Source organism: Helicoverpa zea, chromosome 9, assembly GCF_022581195.2.
Source record: "Helicoverpa zea isolate HzStark_Cry1AcR chromosome 9, ilHelZeax1.1, whole genome shotgun sequence".
NCBI classification, from domain to species: Eukaryota; Metazoa; Arthropoda; class Insecta; order Lepidoptera; family Noctuidae; genus Helicoverpa; species Helicoverpa zea.
The window spans coordinates 2,376,398-2,401,276 of NC_061460.1; the positions used below are offsets into that span (position 1 = coordinate 2,376,398).

General features: G+C 35.0%; 2 protein-coding genes across 10 annotated transcripts; one reads left to right on the forward strand and one right to left on the reverse strand.

Annotated features, from left to right (window-relative positions):
* Positions 1-105: 105 nt before the first annotated feature.
* On the forward strand, positions 106-2,828 carry LOC124633455 (cytosolic Fe-S cluster assembly factor NUBP2 homolog). Its single transcript, XM_047168683.1, has 4 exons — positions 106-308; positions 392-662; positions 834-1,005; positions 2,181-2,828. Exons 1-4 carry the CDS (start codon positions 198-200, stop codon positions 2,413-2,415), a joined length of 789 nt encoding a protein of 262 aa, XP_047024639.1. The 5' UTR covers positions 106-197; the 3' UTR covers positions 2,416-2,828.
* Positions 2,829-3,636: 808 nt separating this feature from the next.
* LOC124632946 (cryptochrome-1) lies at positions 3,637-24,830 on the reverse strand. Of its 9 annotated transcripts, XM_047167973.1 has the most exons (16): positions 20,112-20,304; positions 19,464-19,577; positions 18,632-18,634; positions 13,174-13,324; positions 12,037-12,183; positions 11,417-11,604; positions 11,063-11,179; positions 10,711-10,844; positions 10,505-10,600; positions 10,319-10,401; positions 10,099-10,225; positions 9,564-9,746; positions 8,995-9,162; positions 8,178-8,301; positions 6,961-7,020; positions 3,637-4,821 (listed from the first exon to the last, which is right to left on the reverse strand). In XM_047167973.1, the coding sequence occupies exons 4-16, from the start codon at positions 13,301-13,303 to the stop codon at positions 4,732-4,734; spliced, it is 1,647 nt and encodes a 548-aa protein (XP_047023929.1). In that variant the 5' UTR covers positions 13,304-13,324; positions 18,632-18,634; positions 19,464-19,577; positions 20,112-20,304; the 3' UTR covers positions 3,637-4,731. The 9 variants fall into 9 exon arrangements, with proteins under 9 accessions (XP_047023929.1, XP_047023926.1, XP_047023930.1 ...); XM_047167970.1 differs by lacking the exons at positions 18,632-18,634; positions 19,464-19,577; positions 20,112-20,304 and adding an exon at positions 24,670-24,830; XM_047167974.1 differs by lacking the exons at positions 18,632-18,634; positions 19,464-19,577.
* Positions 24,831-24,879: the final 49 nt, after the last annotated feature.

Sequence of the window (24,879 nt, forward strand, 5' to 3'; positions counted from 1 at the left end):
ATCTAAAAGCTAGGAATGGTGTTACGACAATTTACTTCGTAAACAATTATTCTTTTACGTTCGTAAAGTTTCTACAAACAAACCTGACTGTCACTGTCAATAGTGTCAATCTTGATACTGACATTTTCCACTTGTAGTCTTGTATTTATTTTGTAGTACTTTTTGCATTTTCTTTTTTATTATATTGATAAGTAAAAATGCTTGATTCGGTTAAACGTGTTATAATAGTGCTCTCCGGGAAAGGAGGCGTTGGAAAGTCAACAGTGAGCACACAGCTGGCTCTAACTTTGAAAGAAAGAGGTTACAAGGTATTATTCAAGTTAGAGTTTTTATTACTAAGTACTTACTCTATTGTTATTTAATCCTTTGATTATTGACCTATGCCTTCAAGGTTGGGCTACTGGACGTAGATTTATGTGGGCCTAGTGTGCCATACATCCTCAACTTGGAGAATCAGAGTATCCACCAGGGTCCTGATGGCTGGATCCCAGTATACCTGGACAAGGAACAGAGGCTGGGCGTGATGTCAATAGGCTTTCTACTCGGCTCCAGAAACGATGCCGTAGTATGGAGAGGGCCAAAGAAAACATCAATGATTAAGCAGTTTCTTGAAGATGTATGTTGGCAGGATCTTGATTTCCTCGTCATTGATACTCCTCCAGGTATGTAAATTAAAAAAAAGAACTGTTTTTAATTTCAATAGATAATGCCCAATGAAGTCAAGCAATCATTTAAAAATAGAATATCAATACCAGAAATATGAAATAATGTATTTATCAATATCACACTCAACATTGCCTATCGCCTTCACATTCAACCTCTTTCTTCAACAGGAACATCAGATGAGCACATATCCGTGATGGACACCCTCAGGCAGGTTCCACAATGCGGTGCACTCATAGTGACCACACCACAGGAAGTAGCCATTGAGGATGTACGCAAGGAGATCACATTCTGCAAAAGGACTCACATTCCTATACTGGGAATTGTTGAAAATATGAGCGGGTGAGTTTCTATAGTCAGGTAACTGCTGAGACTCTTTTTTCAAGGCATTTATCCCTCCCTTTACAAACTCCCTTGGTCCTTTACCATCCTATTATGTCATCCAACATGATCTTCAAAAGTAATGGCTTTAGTGGCCGGTTTTATGAATTAAAGTTCGAGATAAGAGTTACACTAAAGCTGGTATATTTTGGGGACCACATTTTCTAGTATAGATAGTTCAACTCAGATTTGCGCGCGGCCCTATGTGTGCGTCGGCTTGTAAATATACAACTTTCGTTTGTGTGACAGTGACGTCGTCCGAGCATGACGTGTTCTTATCGCTTTTTGTTATGGGTACAGTCGTTTACAAAAATGTCTAGTTCTTCACGGAGAAAATGTTTAAGGAGTCAGGTAACGTTTCAAAAAATGAAACAACATTCAAAGCTTTTTATTATTACATTTTACAGTTTTTCATTATTTTCTCATACGTTTTTTCAAATTGACATTGACAGTATCTAAGAAATAAATGAGGTGAAATATCTAAGATGAATTAAATACTCCTTACATATTTTCTAGCTCGGGGTACGAGGACAATAAATAAAAGTGTGGACTAAAAATGCAAAATACATCATAGGTATGATTTTTCAAGTAGCGATTCAGAATCATTAGGTATAAATAAATAAACATTAAATTACGTAATAACTGTTTTTCTTTAAACCGCCGTAACGTACCCCTAAATAACTGTATTTGTATCCGACTGTACCTGTTGTCACGCACACAAAGTCACTGTATATGTACAAGGGTTACCCACACATAAGGCCGCGCGCAAGACTGAGTTGAACTTACTATAAAATGGTGACTGCAGTATACCTATTGGGTTAACTAAAAAATAAGATTTGATGACATATTTCTGTACCTACAATTTGTCATGGATGTATATTTTTTGCCAGTTTATTGATATCTTTTATTTATCAAAGTCACTGTCACATTTCCTGTTCCTGTGGGTGGTTATCATAGCACCCTGTGATTTGTAAAGGTCATTTGTTGTTGATGAAAACATTAGACAATTTTATTATTTATGCTATAATTTCCCATTACAGAAAAAAATATTTCAATCCAGCTTGCTTACTTTTTCAATGTTATCTTGAGATATTCTTTTAGAATTTAGATTATAGAAATCATTTTTTTATTTACAGATATGAATGCCCGAACTGCAGTGAATGCACAAACATATTCTCAAGTGGCGGTGGCCAGTCACTGGCTGAAATGTACAAACTCCCCTTCATGGGCAGTATTCCTATCGACCCAAGAGTCGGCAAGTTAGCTGGACAAGGCTTAGCTGCTATCACAGAACTGCCCGACTCTACCACAAGCAAAGTGTTCAATGCACTCATTGATCAACTTGTTGAAACCAAAGAAGCTACGAATTAAGACAACTACAAAAACGACGAATCATGATGGAAATATTATCATGACGTCATTTAGCTGTGTCATGATAACAAAAATTTACCAAACAGTTTTTATAATAGATGTATTAATATTCCTACAGTTTCAACTGTGTTCCGTGGGAACTGCTGCCTGTAATGGGATAAAATACAGCCTTTGTTAGTCGCAGATAATGTAGCTTTCTAATCGTGAAAGAATTTTTGAAATTGATCCAGTACCTTTTGAATGTACCCATTACAAACAAATATACAATTTTGTCCTCTTTATAATATTAAGTTAAAGAAAAGGTGATTGACAAAAAGTCAAGTATTGCTCACTGTGCAATATATTTTTAAGAGAAATTGTTACATATTATCATTCCGTCAAATATTGGTGTAAATAAAACTTCAGTATCTTTATATGAGTCTATTTATTTAATATCTCTATCAAATACATAAAACACAATCTAAAAATGCATTTAATTCTGGATTTGATAATAATATTGTATCAAAACTAGTACTACAATAAAGTACATATATTATAAAATCTTTTCGAGACACCCTGATACACAAATACATATAACATTTATAAACGTATTCAACATGTAACGTAATTAACGCACACCCTCAAACACCCCAATTAGAATATTGTTATAATCATAATACATACACTGAATTTTTAATTTAACATGTATATGCATTGTTATTTACTAAATTTATACCAATTCTTGGAGAACTTTCTGGTCATACTACTACGCACGCAAATATCGCGCCGCGCGCCGCTCGACGCGACACAACATAACGAAACTACGGAAAAAGCCGACAATACACGAAGTCTTATTACTTTGAGTTACGGTCTATTTGAATTTGTTTTGACTGTACAGGGTTAATATGACAATAATTTCCGTAGTTTTAATTATTTTTGGGATAAAAATTACCTATATTAAAAATGATATAAATCGATTCAGTAAACGATTCTGAACAAACTAATTTCAGGATGTGCGTTAATTAAGTTACATGTTGTATATGCGTAATACATAAATTCATTATATCTTACGAGAAACATTGTCACTTAATTTTCTTTATCGCTAAGCCCTCACTAGGTGTGGGCTTACACATACAACATTGAAATATCTCTACCAATTGTGGATTGGTAACTAATATAGGTCTGTCAACATTTAAATGATCATGAAGATGAATGTTTTAATTAATGAATTTTCAAAACACATTTTGAATCAATTTTTAATGAATCGCCAATTAATTCTAAAGAAAGACTAGACTGTGTTACACATACTTAGGACGTTAACAGACATACATATTTCATAAACATAAAAAGAGTCTCAAGACTACAAATTTTTCAAAATACATTTCATTTTGGAACAGAAATAAGATGTACATATAGCACCTATAAAGTAACAAAATAAAGAAAAATATTTTGCTGTCCTATTCGAAAGAGAATACCTACATATCAGAGGTAGTTGTAATACTTCGAATATTTTGGAAAAATCTTAAAAATTTAATTCAGCATCACACATTCTATCACTTTACCAAATCTTTGATATTCATAAATCATCTATATTTATCCTACTTAGGACATTAATACGAACATTTCCCTTAGGTATAATATTTAGGTATATTTTGCTATTAAAACTTTGGTGATACAATGACAACTGGGTTGGATTGACCGACAAGCATATTAACAAAATGCTCACAGTGGCTTATACTATGAACGTAACAAGTTTCAAGGCGTTATTAGTGTTATTACATTGAAAATCAATTAAATGATATGTAAAATGGCGAATAAGCCATCTACAAATTTTGTGTTGATGTTATATTATAAGCCACTGTGACTATAAAATAAACTAAACTTTTTTATTATAATATCTTGTACTCAAAACAGATCTCTGAAAATAAACTATAATGCACCATCAAACTTAACATTAACAAAAATATATATTTGTTTACTGAAAATACTTTAGTTGGAATAGGAACTTCAATACCACGACGGGTATAAAAATAAAAATGCAACTTCATCGCATTGATTCCATTGAAGTATTTTTAGGCCTGTACTAAATTCGCTTTTTCAGTTTCCAGAAAATTCATTCAGCATTTTTTTCTTGATTTTAGGTAATTAATTGTACAAGCTCTTATTCTTTGAAATGGCTGTATAGAAAAAAATCCTAATACACATACCTAAACACAAAGACGATCTAGTATTTGGTACATTAAAATCTTACTTCACAATATCTTACCTCGATATGCCGTTTGTCTTACTTTTAACCTTTACTGCGTGACAATAGAGTCTAAATCCGTTTGTCAGTGCTTACTCGTTGAGCCACATGAATTGTCGGATCTCGTCTTCTGAGGACGGGCAGCAGTGGGGAGGCGCCTTTTGTAACATATGACGGAGTTCCTGCACACAATGAAATGGGTATTTTAGGATTTATTACTAGTTTTTTTCAGCAGCAGTAGCTCTGTAACTTTGAGAGAAAGTTAATTGACACCCTAAACCAATTTCATAACAATTTTTTTAAATAAGTTAGTACTAAATAAGCTTTGGCCGTACCATCATGAAAAATCCCGATATAAATGGACTCTCATCAGTATGTCAATTGGTTGATGGTGTTAACAATTTGACAGTGAAATATGTCCCAATTAATGGCTTAAAAAAGTAAAAGTGATGTAGAATTCCCAGAAGATTCCCTATTTTGCTACTCTATAAATAGTAGGAAAGAGAAAACAGTAGTCTTCAATCGCACAGCTAGACTAACAAAGAATAGAGACGAATAGAATAGCTGAGCTAGACAAGACCTACTTCACTCTCTTGCATCTCTTTCGCTGTTAATGAGATAGAATGAAATATGAAAAATATGTTAGAAAACGAAATAAAATTAAATTTCAACTAAAGAACATGACAAAACAATAAGTAAGTCCAATAATATGATACCTAAATAAATAATATCATAAAAACACACTTATTGTAAAGCTTAAGAAACATGAATGAGCTTAATAAATATAGTAGATCTATAAAGTATACGAATATGACAATATCAATCTTTAAATGCAGATGTTTTTAATATTAATTGAGTTACGATTTTTTTTCATGTCATATTAAGGATTGATATTAGCCCTTTTCATAGAAATAGATTCAAGCCCAAATGTTTGTGCATGTAGGTATGTAAAGTCATTCTGTCAATAGTTTCAGTACAAATGCCAATAATTTAAATCTTGCAGTTTTCAAAAGGAAAGCAGAGTTTTTCCAGAAAATGTTAGTATTTATACTTAGAAGATATCCCAAAATGAATGTGAGGATAATATTCCATTAAAGTTATAGTTTTTACTAATATTAAATGTTTCGAAATCACAAAATTAAATGCAATATTTAGTTATACATATTTATTGAAGAAAACAAGTTTTAGTAAGTATTTTAACACATTAACAGTTTTTAAACATGGCAATATTTTGGAGACCATTTCGGTTCACAGCGAAATTCTGCCAAATCAAATTAGATCATTACTGAAGAAATAGAAAACGGAAAAAAGGAAAAGAAAATAGAGCATTTAGGAATTTAGGAAATTAACCAGCACTCTCATGGATCCATTAACCACAGTATATCAGTTATGGTCGTAACAAAGAGGCGAGTTTACATAAAAAAATACTCCTAATAAATGCCCGTTAACTCTAGACTGGTCCTTATGACCATCGGAACAGACTTGATGAAGATATTAAGGACCTACCATAAACATTTATGTAGGTAAGGATTAAGCTTGGGTTTCCTAGGAAAGCGGTGCCGTCATATAGCGGCCGTCATATTACGGACGCAAATAGACGGTCGTCTTTACGGTGATGACATGTGGAAAGTTCCACGGCCGTTTTAAAGCACCGTCATAAACTTTTTGTTAGTTGTATCATACTTACTAACCTGTTTTATTTAATATTTCTCAAATTGCACGACACCAATTCTGTTTTAGTTGACTTTTTTTATAATCTTTACTTTTTATATTATATATTGCTTCGTGGTTACGAACGAAATCTATTAAAATTTCGTCGTCCTCGCTGCTCCAAGAGTTGGAATTCATTTTTTACGTTGTTCCGAAAAAAAAACAGAAATACGGATTAAAAAAGCTTCACCGCTTTCAATAAAACGTTCACCAAACCATCTGACACCGACAAAACGGCCGTCATGCAAATGGCGGCACCGCTTTTTGAAGTTACGGTGTCAGTTACCGCTCTCTAGGAAACCGCCCCATTTCGTTTACATGGACAACGTTCTAGTGACGTCATTTACCGCTGTATTACGGCCGCTATATGACTGCACCGCTTTCCTAGGAAACCAAAGCTTTAGCTGTGAAAATCATGCATATTGTTATTATTGAATATTATATTATTAAAGTGATGACCAATTTTCCAAAATGACATTTAACCCCATTGCAAAAAAGATCATTTTTCACCAATTTTGATTCTTATTCTTACATTTCCTTGGCTAACATTTCCATGGTGTGCGAAACAGAATGGTTTACATCGGAGGGGTATAGGTAAGAGTGCTACGAACCCCGACTATGTCGAGCCAACTGTCCTTCTGCAGTCGGTCGGCGACAGTGCGGCTCAACCACTGCGGATGATAAGGGCATTTCGACTGGGGTTGTGTCTTCATGTGTTGTTTGTTGTTGAGACAAATTGGACGGTTCATTATTGTACATATATATATCTTATTTTTATTGAGTGTGTGTGTGTTGGTAGGTAGATATTTTTTAAGCGAGGAGCTAAAATGGAATCGATATTTACTATCTTTGGGTAAATATAATACGATCAGATTACAGAAATGAACGGGTTAAATAGTTTCTTTAAAGTTTCCCAATGTTGATAATGTTTTTTGGAGGATTAACTACCTTATAGGTCTACCAGGCTATTGGAAAGTTTGTAAAGCTGATTTCATTCAGCTAGAAAATATGCTTAGGTACTCCTTCAATGTTCCTGTACTTTGTACTCATTGTATCTGACTTAGAAGTGAAATAATGCCCTGGGTCACTCACCTGATACGAAAGGAAGAATATGGAAATGTTTTCAAAGAAAGAAGTTTTAAACATTCACTAAATACTTAAGCGGATAGAAATTGAAGAAGAAAATATTAATGAACAAACTACGCCGTTAATCACCGTACAATTTGTCGTAACAACAATTTATACATGTTTTCTCTCAGAAATAAGCTAAAAGTTCTATTTTCACAAAACCATTAACTTATTAACGATTGTACAAAGCGAAGATTTCTGATACATATTAATATATTAAATAAACAAATACTTAGCACAAATGTATACGATGGGTTACGAATAAATGAAGATGATTGTGAAAAAAGTGTGATTTTAAATCGCTTTTGTACTTAAAAGTATCAAAATGCTTTAGTTTGAGATAAGTGAGAAAAGCGTTTTAAAATCACAATTTTGCTGAACATTTTTTTCTTTAAATTAGCAAATATTTGTGTAGCGTTTTATCTAATTGAAACAGAAAATAATATTTTCATTTCGGCGCTTTAGTGTTAGCAACATTATCATTTGATTTAAAATAACAGAACTGTCAAAACTCAATATGTCACTTACGGGAAAATTGTCTATTTTCGACATGTCTTATTTCACGTGACAGACCTGCATCCTTTTTCAATTTATTTTTTGTCTACAGGACACATAAGCAACATTTTTTTTATATTTTATTAGTCTTTCGCTCACAAAAATTTGTCCTCACAAAGCAAGAAGGCCACACAACATAACTTACCTTCATAGCGTTCTTGTTCCTCTGAGCGGCCAGCAAGTGGTTGACGACGGGCGCCGGGTAGTCCTTGCCGATGACGCACGTAGCGCGCTCTTGTACGTCGATAGGCGCCTTCCAGGGCTCGTAACTGGAACGAAAATATAGAAATTAAATAATAAGTATGTTATATTTTTCTTTGATAAAGTTAGTCATCCTTTTGGAAACTTATCGAATGCCGAAGACGTTTGAGCTATGTAAAAATGACAAAAGACATCCCCCAAAACGCCCGCCTTTCACCACTCCTATGTGTTTTTGCTAGAAGAATAAGTGGTGGAACAAACTCCCCAGCCTGTTTCTATCGGACTGGGCTATATGACATGGCAAACTGACTTGGGTATAGTCGCGCTTCTTCTTCTTAACGAGTCGATGGAATCAGACTTATATTTTAGTGGCCCAGTATTTCGCCACACACACGGCATTATCAGTGGTGGGAAGAAGATTTTTCTCTGTGTGTTGGAGTTACGGAGTACGAACAGACTAGCGGAGATGCCATAATACAGGCGCCTTCATCTAGTACAAATTCTTATGGTAGGCATGATATCAAAAAAGGATCGAGTCCAAAGAATGCGTATAAGAGCACTGACAGTAACGTTCCTCGTCAACCGCACTCCTGCATTTTCGAGCGCTACTATCTTAGGAAATTACACATTCTGGCACCCCGCTAGTCATTTTGTTCTGCATGAGTGGGGCACATTGTGCAGCACAGAAGGTACCGCATTTCCATAGTCATCGACACCACTACACTGTTGTCCAGTCAGTCAGTAGTCATTACAACACTCACATGTACTCCACCGGCATGCGCGCGAGCTCGGGCACGTACCGCCGCACGTACTCGCCGCTGGGGTCGAGGCGCTGGCCCAGCCGCACGGGGCACGCGCACTCGCCCGAGTCCAGGAGAGCCTCGAACGCTGATGACGATACCCACATCCAGTTGCCGGCGCAGACTGACCTGTAATACAGAAAGAAAAATAAAAGTTGCAAGTTTCAAAACTACTTACAGCGTTGAGTTGTTTTCGATGTCTATAACAAGATGAAGAGATGTAGTAAGTTCGAGATGTAAAATTCTTATAATTTACATAGTATCATCAATTTAATTTCTCAATGGGAGGTTTTCTTTTTGAGAATGAAAAAAAATAGTTTCCATAAAAAGTTATAGATGGCGTTGTTGTACCTACTACGGGTGTGTATTTTTGCCAAGTTAAAAAAAATCATTGCACCGAGCCATTTGAGCCGAGACCCAAGAAATTCTGATTTCTGGATTCACGGCGCCATGTAGTCATCAAGTAGGAAAAGAATAAAAACGAAAATCCCTCATTGATATTAAATCACATGAATAAGATTTTCACTTACCAATCAGCATCAAGCAGATACTTCAAGAAATGATTAAGGCCGTGTTCCCAGGACAGCCACAGCGTGCCTCTCGTAAGGAACGATGCCACAGTGTTACGCGCCGCATGGTGCAACCAGCCTTCCGTGCGCAGTTGGCGCATAGCCGCGTCTACGAACGGGAAACCGGTACGGCCTTCTACCCATCTGGAAGGGTAAAACAAGGGGTGATTTTCTGGATGATCACAAACAGTTCGATAAATTCGTCAAAAACGCAATAAGAAAATTTTGAAAAATAATAATCCTTTTAATCCTCCAGGAGGACCTTATGAAAAAACTTTTGGTCACATAACAAGTTCGGCAATGTAGTGAAGTCCATCAAGAGCATATTGCAAATACACAGGTCTGTAAATATCCTAGTTGACCAAATGAAATCGTTTTACCTGGCAGTTGAGTTTTGGAAGTCAAAAAGTCATAAAAATTGTATTCGACTGGAAACCGGTTAAAATAGAAGATGAAACGAGAAACCTAAAGAGTAAGCAGACGAGAATACACATACCTCTGCAACTCATCCCCTTCAGGGTTCTTCCAGGGGATATCCAAGCAGATGGGGTTGCCAGCCATCTGGCCATAGTTAGGGTTGTTCACGCTCATCGTGTAGAAATATTCGCGCCAGATCAGTTGACCTGTTGTTGTATCATAAAGGTATCAACAGTTTAATTTTGCAAGACCGTCAAATAACAGTCGATTTTAAAGTAGAGCTTTATAATATATCTTACCTGTAATAAAATGCGAAGCTGAATTAGTCGTGAGACGACCTTGATGCACTTGACGGAAAAGATCTTGCACGGCCCAGTAGAAGCTAAAAAAATCTTGACATTAAATAGATGACACAAGCTAATCCAAAAACCACTTTACGTGTATAGAGATAAGTATTTTATTTATTTGAGAAACCGATCCCTTACCTCCTCACTGAAAGACATCCAAACCTCAGCGCAGGGCTCAACGATATCGGTGGTCCCAATAAGTCAGGGTTGCCATGAGTCGGCAAATACGAACCCCTGAAAACACATACAGACACATTTCAAATTAGCTTATGTTCCAGTGAATCTACCATAACATGTTACAAATTCCTTGAATTAAAACTTGGATTAGAATATTATCTACATACCTGAGGAATGTCTCATATTCCACAGACAGACGTTGCTGCATCTGCTTAAGCGCGGTGGTCTCGCCACCAACCCAACGGATCATCCTGATGTCCTCATTCTCAAGGAACACGCCTAGGTCTTCAGGTTTAGGAGTCTGAAGACGAAACACAAAGAGCATTTTATTTAGAAGTACTTTAGACCTTCTCAAGGCAGTTCTATAAAACTGGGACCTCAACTAAATTTCAATTTTAGGTACATAACTAAAGAAACATTATCCGAAATTAAGAACTTTCCAGTGAGGACTGATAAATCAATATCTAGAGATTGTTTGAACTCTCTATATATTCACAAGAAAATGAGTTTCCCTCTCACCTTATCGTAGACCGTAAACTCTTGGTAGAAGCACTCGGGGAGGCTACCAAACTTGACTCCCGTGAAGTCGATGTTGGGGACTGGGCGCGGGGGATCACCAATAGTTGCTACCGTATGCTTAAATAAAGTGAAGCAAATTATATGAGAACAACAATGGCATTTATGCGATTAGTAACGGTACATTTTTTCGAAAACCTGGCACAAGATAAATAGTTAAGAAAGAATAAAGTACCTCGTCACCAAATAAACCATTTTTTGCAAGATTGAAAGGCAATCCAAATTGGGCATCAGTTTAAAGAATGTATATCCCTCATATTCCATACGAAAGCCACCTTAGTTTTAGCAATGACTTACCAAAAACATCTGGTAAGTAAGCGGCGGGATCCCGCCATTAGCTTTGATGACAGTCTCGGGCTCCCACAGAGTATGCGAGACATGTTCCCGGCACACCACGCCGATCTCCTTGCAGGCGCTCTTCACGCTGTCATCCCGAGCCCGCCATACTGGCTCGCAGTCTTGCTCAAAGCACAGTTTGCGGATGCCTGGTGTAAATATACTAATTGAAATACGATCAAAGAGTGCTTGAGAAATGCTTGTTATTTATTTAAAGAGAACACATACGCCACAAACGTATAAAATTAAATTAAATTAACATAAAACACATAAAATTAAATATTAAAATTACTTAAATAATGTTTCTAATGCTATAAAGCTTTGTTTCAGAAGAAAGAAGTGCCTACATGGCTGGACAAAGGTCCCCTTTTGAAAAGACGTGTAACAAATCCTTGAGACTTTTCACCACTTTGTCTAGAATGACAGATATCTTATGGATAGGACAGGCTCTTGCCACAACAACAAATGATCTGTTGCCAATTACCACAGCAAGGATCATCGCAAAAGTCGACGGTTCATTCAGCATAATACACCGAATGTAACAGTCCTGCGAAAACAGAATCATCCATCATGAAACTTACCGAATTCCTCCCAAAGTCTTCGGAAGACGACATTAGGCTTGCCCTTTAGCATAATAAGCCTGCCGCCAAACTTCTTGAACTGGCTGTCCAGGTCATCGAGGGCTTCCAGGAGATACCGCATACGGTTGTAGCCAACCAGTTTTGTTCCTAAACAATAGTCGAAGTATGGAAGTATAATTTATCCCGTGAATATTATAAGTGTTGAGAAAAACACATTTTTACACCCCTCTTCATAATTTTACAGAATTGAAACGGAATGCCAATGTTACAACCTTGTCTATAAAAAAATGTGAATTTAATAAATAAATCCTTACGTAATGCTACATAATAAGTAGGTATACCTGCACATAGTTTGTTATTCCATTTATGGATGGTATTGTATCACATTTCATCAATGGAATTTGGAATTGATTCGCTATGTCCAAGAATAGCTTTTGCTTACTAGGTATTTTTGCAAGAAGTTCTACAATCATTTGTTATTGCAATTATTGCAATCAAAGTCATTAACAACAATAATTTAATACGTAATTTAAGAGGTTTGATAAATCAATTGTTCTATGACTGACGATAACAATAAAGCGCTTACATGGTCTTCTTATTGTTAGAATAGAACATACAGCAGCCTTAATAGGTAAGAAGCCTCTTTCTGGTGTTCCAAAAGTTCTGCGCGTGTTTTCATGCATAACAAAAAGAACAAATGGACAAAGCTATTTCTAATACCTATTCTTGTTAAACTAATAACACTCCAAGAACCCTATAGTTAAGCTCTTGTCAGAAACGTGTTAATGAAAGCCCAGAACATTCTATTCACAGTATTCACCTATATGCATAGATTTACCTTTGACCTACTTACTGGACGATGCATTCATAACTAATTCGTTATCGTAACAACCCCTTCGGTTTCAGGTAACAGCTGCTAGGCTTCATATTAATTGCTTCATACTATTTATGTGATGACCTATTACGTGAGACTGAATGCAACATCTAAATGTAGATGTATTTAGGTGCCGTTTTATAAGCAGTTTACCCAGTGTGTATGTAGTTTTCATATGACAGTGAAAATACGTATGTGGAAAACACAATTTCTATTCCATCTAGCTTAGCTTAATGATAAATCAAAAATCCTCCAAGTCTCACCCGCAGTTTCTCCATCGAAGATGAAGATAGGAAAGAAAGGGAATCCCTTCTCTTCCAGCGCGGAGTGAAGAGACGGGTTGTCATGGAGACGCAGCCCGTGACGGAACCAGAGGACACTTCCACCAAGCATTGTGAAGCTACACAATTATCCCTGGAAACAAAAAAAGGCCATGAGTATTTTATGAAGATGGGGTAAAGTGGATGATGCAAAAGATAGTGTATATCAGGGAAAGGAAAGCACAAAGAAATTAAGAAGAATTGCATGCAACGTTTAATTGAAGACGAAAGAGAGAATTTTGCTGCGGGATTGTTCGCAAGTTACTACGGCCCTACTGCCAACAAGTAACATAGTGGGTTTTAGTAAGTAAAAGTCTGACACTCCCTCACGTTGAAACTACTTACTACAACCGGATTCATTTGATGATTTCCCATCAAAGAGCTACTATATTATTATATGATAATGATATAGCAGCATCTAGCCTACTAGAATGTAGACAAATAACGATAATAACCAGTCAAAACAAATAGGAGTCTGAAAAGTTGTCCGCCTACACAGTCCCTAGAAAAATATTACTTACTCAATTCCAAGAAAAACCTGCCAAGACCGCCCTTTGAAAACCCTTGAAAAGTAAGACGCCATTTACGTAACGAGAGAGATCTACATAAGTACTGCACATGATGGAATTCAAGGTTTGAAAACTTAAACGTATAGAAGCCAGATCAATGCACGAAGTTAAGCGATTTGCATACATCTAGGTACGACACTTTGTACTTCTAACCATTTACTTGAGAACTCCTTCAAGCACCCGAATCTTCAATCTGACTCTATGCACACACGAAAAGGTTCTAAAACTCCATCATTAGCAGTCATAAAGTAAAAGGGTAATAGAAACACTAGCAATAGAAACAAAATGACCCTGAGAACTTAGCTAGCATGACATAACGCCGATAACGTTATGCAAGTGCATACAACCGATATTATGCATAAAGTTATGCACAATTATAAACATAAGCGGTGGAAAATGAGGAAACTTGATATGAGTAATGCGATGTTTAGTTTAAGTGTTACCTATTTATATTAGCCAGTTGCTGATAACCTTGAACTTGTAATACTTTTCATAATTACTATGATTCTGAAGTTATTGAAGACTTGAGGAGGAATGATACGGAGAATCCAAATGGTACTGGTCTCTATTCCATTTATATTCTACTAATTGCAGATTAGAAACTAATCTTTAACTTGCGATGCAAAATGGGAGGTGTTAATGTTTGTGTTAAAAAGTAAGTATGTGGCATTAAAACTCTCAATTCAGTGCAAAAATACAGGATCATCTCTATTGGAGTCGAAATGAAGACTGTGGCATAATTGATGCCAAAGCTGAGTTATCAAAATTACCGTCGATCAAATGGAAGATGTAGACAAACTTTTAATTTTATATTCATTCACCTAAAAAACTGGAGTATGCACGGATGCACCAGATAAATTAAACATTTCTTGACCGACTTTTGCTTTTGTTCAGCTCAAATTGGAATTTTAAATATTACAAAGTCGTACTTCTAAATATTACAAAAAAAAATACAAAATACACGGAGTCTATATAAAATCTTATTCAAAAAGTCAAAATGTTATTCAAAGGCAAATAAAATAGATGTCAAATACATTAATTTGTTCATAAAAATTAGATGGTCCTGAACATTTCAGAAAAATATTAGTCACTATACGTATTCTCGGAGACAAAGTTTTTTCTCTTATCCTAAATGTAATGAAATTCAAGAGAGAATCGAGCTGCACACACACATTAATTGAACTTCATCGACGCAATAAAGTCCTTATTGACCATCCAATTGTTTAGATTGATAATATTCAAAGCATCGCACTATTAAATACGGAAATAGGTTATATCCTGCAACAGTTTCAATTATTTGAATAAAAAGGAGAAATTATTACAGTCGCCAAATCAGCTCTTTCCTAAGAATTCATGTAAAATCTTCAGTAAGCACTTACTTTAACTGATAGAATAATGTTTCTTCTCCACAATAATATAAAATTAATTCTGAAAACACAATATTATGGCCGGAAAACACGGCAAACACGACTACAAATCACAACACAACTAGCTATAAACATTACGACTGTAAAACCTTGCCTTCCGTAAACATTATCGCAAACCTAACATCGACATGCAATCAACGCGCCCTCCAAACACTGCACTATGCAACGAGCACCGGCTACAAAACAATTCTAATGACCAACTCACCGACTTAATTATCACAACAAATCAACTTCAAGTACGAATAAAACGTCATAAACAAACCATTATCACTCATACTCACAACAAACTCGATCAATTTCAAATTTAAATCTCCAACACGTGCCTCTGGTCTGAGAGACGAATGCGTACTGAGGGCGAGCGAGACTCCGCAAAACTCAAAAGCAAATAAAACCATACCTTCTAGAACATTCTACGTTACCGATATCGCACAATAAGCAACCTTTGAAATACAACCGACCAGCCGTACGTGAGCTACGGAGGACTTTACAGATTTCCTTTTCAGGAGGGCGGAAAGGGGCTACGTAGCTCAAACATGGGCGGTTGTATAAGTTTCACAAGTCGCAAAAGTGGTGGGATATTAATTCATTGTATAGTCCTTCAGTGGTCGTTCTATGAAACATGCATGTAACTTTCATGTGTGTACGAGACCTACTTGTTTCTAGAAAATTCTATTGATTTGCATTTGAACGGGATAAGTTTGTAGTTTTAATAATCACACATCGATCTATAATCTGCAAGCTTTTGGGGTTGTTTGATTGAACATTAGGAATAGATATTTTTGGCATCGTGACAACAAAACATGATTAAGCCCTCTTCAAAACTGATTTACAAACACTGAAATACACAATACACAGCTACCTTTCAGATGACGCAGATAATCAAAACCTTGACAATGATATACCTACGTACATAGAAAGCAAGGAAAAAACTACATACTAAGCAAACGGTTGAAAACTGTACAAAATTAAGAGTACGGACGCTTCAGTTTCAGATACGTAGAGAAAAAAAAATGATTTTGATGGAGGCCTTTGCTCAGCAACGGGACAATATAAGCTAAAGAAAAAAGTAGTAAAGTATTAAGGAAGTATAAAACCAATAGAAAATACGGCTAATATTTTATAGTCTTTAGTAACTTTACAATTGTTGTAGGTTTGAATTCTGATCCCCCTCGGGTTTTCCTACCATCTATAAATAATAATGTAAGCAATGCAAAATACTACACCGACTACAAATTTTGATCCACTTAGCAAATTATCCATGTATTCGCGATTTATAAACACAATCATAAGTAAATTCTTCGAGAACTTTCCATGGGTTTAATATTCCAAGGAAACTTCCTTTATGTAGGATCCCCTTACTTGTACAAATGTATTGTTTATTAGAACGTTGTTTTGATAATGCGATTCAACGTTCACACATTCAACGCCCAATTTGCGAACTTTCAGAGCTTGAGCATTGAGCATGATGGAGCATAATTCATAATTACAAATTAGCCTTCTAGTATAACTCTACTGCAGGGCACACGCTACATCTCATACAGAGAAGAAAATATGGGAGTTAAGGACCCTTTTTTTTGTTGTCGCTGTCGCCGTCGTCGGGAGACGGGAGAAGCGTATGTGGGACTCCCCGATAAAGACGTTCCCGTTATACCCACTAAAAAGGCCCAGCGGCACTCCGACTCCGACTTCGCCTGAGTGGAGGGGGTCTGGGAATCTCTGGCGGCCAGTCCCCCGGAGTTAAGCTTGCTCGTCGCGGTTTGGGGATTTCAGACCTTTTTAAAAGCTTTTATTTTTTAGGTCCATGTTTTCTTAACAGCTATCCTTGGTCATTAGTAATTGTCATGGATCATACGCCAGAGAAGTCCAAGTGTCCAGTTTATTTATGTTTTAGGTATACCTAACTTATTTTATTTTTTATTTTTTTTTTGTTTATATGATGTGACCTCATACGGTAACATCATAAAAATTACAATCTAGCTATAATGCTAATAAGTAATTCAATTTTGTATTAATTTGCTAGAAAAGAAAAGAAAATTAATTTTCTAGCAACCTAACTTATTGACGACGGAGCAGTCTATTGATATAAGTTGATAACTTCGTATATAATAATCCAAACTGCTAAGTCAGTTTTCACATTAATTACAATTCATTCAAAATACATTATTATGTAAAAATACTTTGAAAATAACATCGGAAAACTATCTACGCATTTATTATATCATTGATGACAGAACATTGCGTTGTCTGGATTGAGTCACATTATCGGTTTTATGTCTGGCGCAGATTCCAGACTAGATCATTGGTATAGACATATTTATAAGTCAGTACATTTCAATTAATGTCTGAGTATTTATTTGTTTGCGTTTCTTGCTTCAAGAGATTCCTGTGGTCAGTCAGCAGATTCATGTTCAAGTATCCTTCTACATAGTTCGACAAAATAACACCATGGTGTTCTTTTTGATAACTTATTATGCCTAAACTGTCTTCTCATCCGTAATGTTTTTGTGAGCAATCAACTAAATATTCTGTCTCCCGCTACCCATAACATTATCGTCTTTCCCATAATTCATTCATCCTTAATCTTATTCAGATGTCTCCTCTCAATTTCTATGCAACACATTAACGAAACAAAAACCGTTACTTACAGAATTTAGATAAGTCTGAAATAATTAACGGGACCTGACGTTTTCTTGTATGTGTCTGTAATTAATAACATTTATATCGAATCAATCTCAATTATAAATGCAACTCTTGCTTATTTCAACTAGTTCGAGTTAGTAACGAGTAATTTATAAAAAAATAACACCGAAGCATAACTTTTTTTTAAGGTATTTACGAATTCAAAGAACAGCTAGCCGAAAATATGGTTTCAGTATTATTCTGAACATTGCATTGTTTAAGTTAACGAAGAAAAAGCAAGAACATTTATTTCTAATTGCAAAGGAAACCATACAAAACTCTAGCAAAGATTTTTGGTAAAACAACTCATAATCATTATCTAAATTTAATTATTTTTCCATTGTTTCGCAATCAACAATTTTCGAGAATACTTCAAAATTATTAGAGTTACGTAGACATCAGGTTATTTACATTTTCATAAGAAAAATGCCCCTATTTACCCCCGGGCAGTACAATATTACGCTCCTTTTGTTAGTTACATTTCGTTTCTATTTGTATCTTTATCTGACTTATGTAAAGAGGTCGGCACAGCATCTTCATTTAAATATCTAGCGTAATCTCACTACCCATCGATTAAATGTTAACACACAATCCATCCATCGTTAGTTTTGTCACATGTTGGAAGAGCCAAGAAACCTTACCAATCAAGCAATTTCAGTACTGAAAGCCTATCGGAAATATAGGTCATATATAGCAGCAATAACTTACAGTCTGGGCCTACGTAACTTCCTACTTCAGGCAAGATAAGGAAACTGCAAACTAGTAACCATATCGCAAACACCCCGACTTTGAGATGCTTAGTGAAAAAAGTCATTATAACAAAGCGATTTTGGCTCCACCCGGGAATCGAACCGGAGACCCTGTGTTCAGCAGTCACGAGACAAGCATTACTGAACATTATAAAGCTGTAGATTTGAAATTAACACACAACTACCCGATTCTAAGGTACACATTCTACGAGATATTTAGCCTTGGTTTCATCCCCATACAAATCACGAACACTCTCTACGTCATCCAAACCATATACAATTATTAACAGTACCTAAAATAGGCAAGCAATAGCGTCGAGGAAAGCTGTCCTTTACTAAAGCAATCTTCGATACAATTATAGAACTCTTTGTATTACGTACCTAGTTGCATGTTACATCATACTCGTATTGACCGTGGTCCTATGATTAAAACTAAGAGTTACGAAGGGGAATACAGAGCGGTTTTTTGTTTAGCGAAAAAACATCAAAAGATCGATTATACGTGCGTATTTCGAAAATGCCTAGGTAAAATGGAGCCTTGTGGAAGCCATCTGTTTTTGGGGTTATAAAAAACAATTTTTACGTCTATTCCATATTATCTAAGGCACTGTATGGACAGTGATACTATCGAAGATAATCCCACGACGCGTGATTCTATCAATTAATGTCAATTGGAATCTGAGATGCCATCATCATTGATAGGTAACATAATACTTTGGGTTTCTCTGTTATAATAATAACATGAATTATTTCGTGCACTAGGATTTGCGGAGAGTTAAAAACAACTGAAATGAGCTCTACAAAGTTACTTCTTCGTTCTGCCTAGTGTTCCCAAGATATTTTGCGTTTTGCGCAATATGTTTTTGCTTCAATTTCTCTGTGTCAGACGTCGTACTAACATCCACTCCCTTCCCATTGATGTCCTACAAAGTTACGAAAGAATAATTAATTATAAATTCATCCCTTTGTTTTCCATTTCAAATTGACAACTCCTGGCTGGTCTTCACTTATCGGATCGGCGGTTTACCAAAGCGACAAATGACCTAGATCCAGCCTGTTATGCAATTGCAATGCCTATGTTTCAAACTAGACGATTATGCAGTAATTGTAGGTCATATTACAACCGTGTAAGGTTGAATTTCGCTCAACAGGCAGTTTAGAGTAGGTTTAGTTAATCCTGTTGTTCAATTAGTTTGGGCTTGTATGTATTGTTTGTTTGTATCTATGTAGGTTAGCGAGTGTTCTATTACATTTTACCTATATCTTGTTTTGTGTTGCAATGATGAGTCAGTTTTGTATGGTCTATAATCCTTATATCTTTAACAATTTATTTAATTTAATTCTGTATTATCCTGCATGTTATAACATAAAGATTTGCTTGTCAGTTTATTTGACTGCCAAATTAATGAAAATTATAGTGCTTAGACGGTAAGATGTTAGTTGCTATTGTTACTAACCTGTTATACGGTATAATTTTCCTTCAATAATAGATACATACTTTGCTGTATAGGTACAGCCACATCTACAAGGCGAGTTATCTCTAATCTAGCAATTAAATGACTTTAATTGACTTGTTTAGCTATAAATAGCAACTAGATTTCTTAGCAGACACTTTGATATAAACTTGAGTCAAGAATCAACTAATAATGTATTTAAATTAAGTATTTACAAAGAATGAATAATATATAAGTATAAGAAAAAAATTGTTTTCAAAATGATTATTTCAAACTATAGTCTGTTTTTTAATCTCGTAGACTAAACTGACATTACAAGTGTGGTCAGTTCATTGCAAATTCTTAAATAGTGATGTGGCACGAGTGTGTTAGATTATTGTATATTTCTTGATTTTAACTATCTTTGTAAACGAACTTTAAATGTCAAATATTGAATATTTTTACTGTCTCTGTAAACGCACATGAAAACGAGGGTACTTTTATGTAATTGTTTTATGTTCATTAAATTTTATATCTAAAATCTTACATGTTTAATGATAAAATAAATATTAAAATTATCGTTATAAGTTTTAAATAAGATTTGGTGTGTTTAAATTAGTTTATTTCAATTGTGAATTTAGTTATTTGTGTATAAAGCTTACTTGTCTGTGATTGGTCAATTGTGGCGGGATAGTATGACTGTTCGAAATAATGTTTTAAAATAGTCATGGCACTTTTCTGGTGGACGTTGAGGTGTAGACAACTCACGAAAGTTAAGTATTCTTCCTGATTTATATTTTCTTACTGTGATGTGATTATTGTAATTGTCGTTTTATGTATTATTGTGCTGATGTTTAAAATGTATAGTGATCTATCGCTTTATACATGTCTTTAAGATATATTTATGCTGTACTGTGTATTACATTGGGTACCATATGGAATTATTTCTTTATGATATATATGATTTATGTTCTAATGGGTTATAACCATACAGACAGAATTGTGTTGCTAGGGAGTTTGTTCCACCACTTCTTCTTCCCAGCAAAAACACATAGGAAGTGGTGAAGGGTGGGCGTTTTGGGGGCTGTCTATTGTAAAATCCTGACGTTCTAAAAGTGCTGTTTTGCAGCCAAGTTTGAATAAATGATTTTTCATTTCGATTTGATATTGATCATAGAAAATGTTTTATTTATTTTTTTATACCTTTATGTTTATTCCTTGCTTTCTACACTTATTCTTGGGATTTCAATAATTAAATAATACATTAAATTGCTCTATTATGTATCAAATCTAACATCAGAAGTGGGATGCCCTGCCTCCAATTATATTTTTTTAACATATGGCCATGTTTCAAAATGGATACTGAGACAATCGGTAAATCAAAATAATGATGTGGCGCTTCCAGTGTTTGATCTGAAAAAAGAAAAAGCGACAACGGTGCTACCAGGTGGTGCAACAACATTGAAACGCTCGCCAAGGATCTCACCTGGAGTAGCATAAAACAGTGGCTAAGGCAGGTAAGGCCTTTAAAGGGTCTGCTTTGATTTGGTTGGATCGAACGTTTTGTCTACAGTGGTTTATGTTGAATACGGCTTGTAATCGTTTGTCAGACTGGCCAAGCGGTTTGTGGAAGGTTCAGACTTAACTGTTTAAAAAATCAACAGGTTTAACTCCAATTCGATTACTTATTGGCTGTAATGCCAACATTCCATCAATTCACTCTCGCCTTAATGATGTTAATGTTTCCGAACCTAGTATTGATGTAAGGGTAGATCGAGAATTAGCACGACATCGGTTGCAATCGAAGGCCATTAAATTTCAAAATCGTTTTGATGCTTGTAGGCGAAATACTACAAATTTTGAGATTGGAAATACGGTATATGTTTATATATATTTTGTATATAGTATTTTATTTTTAGTTTTTGTATGTTGTAAAGATAAGTAGTTTAAGTTTGTATATATTTAGCTAAAATAACCTAAATAAAAATGTACTGTGTATATCAATCAAAATCATATGGTCCATATACTATAATTTGTATTCTTCCTAATGATAGGTATACTTTGAGGGGTCTAGGTAATTCACGAAATATTATTAGTGCTAAGAATAAATTTAGACGTTGATGATAATGAGTCTGAATGATATACATTTATATACTTTTGTAATGATTGTTGTTTATTTTGTTAGTTGTTTAAAAATAAATCGATTATATATAAAATCATTGTATTAACGACTAATGTGTGGCTGTGCCTGTGGCTGTGCCTGTGGCTGTGCCTGTGCCTGTGGCTGTGCCTGTGGCTGTGCCTGTGGCTGTGCCAATAATAATTTGTTTTATAAAGAGGTACTTCGAGAGCGAAGTACAGGTCAGTATGGCCGTGTTAGATTATTGTATATTTCTTGATTTTAACTATCTTTGTAAACGAACTTTAAATGTCAAATATTGAATATTTTTACTGTCTCTGTAAACGCACATGAAAACGAGGGTACTTTTATATCTAAAATCTTACATGTTTAATGATAAAATAAATATTAAAATTATCGTTATAAGTTTTAAATAAGATTTGGTGTGTTTAAATTAGTTTATTTCAATTGTGAATTTAGTTATTTGTGTATAAAGCTTACTTGTCTGTGATTGGTCAATTGTGGCGGGATAGTATGACTGTTCGAAATAATGTTTTAAAATAGTCATGGCACTTTTCTGGTGGACGTTGAGGTGTAGACAACTCACGAAAGTTAAGTATTCTTCCTGATTTATATTTTCTTACTGTGATGTGATTATTGTAATTGTCGTTTTATGTATTATTGTGCTGATGTTTAAAATGTATAGTGATCTATCGCTTTATACATGTCTTTAAGATATATTTATGCTGTACTGTGTATTACATTGGGTACCATATGGAATTATTTCTTTATGATATATATGATTTATGTTCTAATGGGTTATAACCATACAGACAGAATTGTGTTGCTGGGGAGTTTGTTCCACCACTTCTTCTTCCCAGCAAAAACACATAGGAAGTGGTGAAGGGTGGGCGTTTTGGGGGCTGTCTATTGTAAAATCCTGACGTTCTAAAAGTGCTGTTTTGCAGCCAAGTTTGAATAAATGATTTTTCATTTCGATTTGATATTGATCATAGAAAATGTTTTATTTATTTTTTTATACCTTTATGTTTATTCCTTGCTTTCTACACTTATTCTTGGGATTTCAATAATTAAATAATACATTATGTATCAAAATCTAACAAGTGCACGACCGAAACTTAGCGTTAATAAAATCAAGTATCATTTTTTTACAATAAGTCATCCTGAAATAATGGGCTTATTCTTGATGATTACGCATGGCGTTGCATGGTCAGATATCCCTGGCAGTTTGTAGCACGTCGTGCAGCCGTGTGTACGTACGTGAATTGTAAATATAAAACTTTGAATGAATATTCAATTCGTCTATTATAGATAAAAAGTTACGATTCAACAAACCGGTGCCGTAAGTACAACACTGCACAAAAAAAACTAGCAACATTATTTGTAAGTTTGACATTTTGCAAGTGTCAATTTAGTCTACGAGATTAAAAAACAGACTATAGACCTTGTATTTCTTAAGAAAGTTAATGACATGGTTAAAAAAAATATTTTCTTTTATCATCTAACAATAGAAAAGCCAAACATGAGATCCACTATTTGAACGTATGTAAATGAAAATGGCAGCTGAGCTGTAGATGTCTGATTGCATAACACAATTGCTTTTTATTTATAAATGCTATATATAGCATTGTGAACAACTTTATGAAACCAATTTTTACTGTTCATTGGAATATGGAATGGTGGTGTTCCGTCGCTTCCGCGGACAAGTGCCACAGAACCGCAAAGTGACATACTGCATAGCGCCGTGTTAATAACATAGATTTAAGTTTTTATATTATATTATTTTATATTTTAACAATTTTGTTTAATATAATATGAATGTTAGTTTGTAAGGTATATATCTATGGGCCAATGTAGCCTGAGATTCAACATATTTTGATTTGATTTGAATATACATAAAAACTGTGTATGTACTTTTGTCTGAAGCTGCAATGCAATGTTAAATGATTATAATGATGTCAAATCTTGCATTTAAACATTCCATGTTTCAGAAAGATATATAAAATTGGTTGTAATTTGACCATCTTTGATGAATTTTACTGGTAGCCAAAAGCTAGAAACTATGACCAAGGGGTATTGGATTGGTGGAGGTCAGATAGCCAGTTGCTCCATGTAAAATGGTTCTCAGCTGCATCTGCTTAGACTGGAAGCCAACCCCTACATTTTTAGGAAAAGGCTAAGCAGATGAGCATAAAACCTCAATATATTAGCAAAAGCAAAACCGGGCAGTAGCTCTCCTTGGACAGACCTGGCCTGCATTTAGTACCTATTTAACTGTGACAAAAACTATTTTATTTTTTGTTGGTATAAAATGCTAAGACCAATTAGTATAGACCAACCCTCTGACCAATTAGTGTTTTGCTATCTCATAATTTTCATTTGGTGTTACATTTTGACTGAGCAGTTGTTATAAAAAGTAAATGTTACATGTAAGTATCTTACCCCAGTGTTCTAGAAAAGTTTATCGAAATGGGCTTATATTTCCATCTTTAGCTGGCAACTGGTAACTACACAACACCAAACAATAAAAACAGTGAAGGAAATATGAACCGTATGAAACTACATTTCTCAAACTTTTACAGCTGTACACAATTTTTACATCGGGAGAGCACCAGCAGGAACACGCAATGACTTTGACATCTGTGTGCAGGA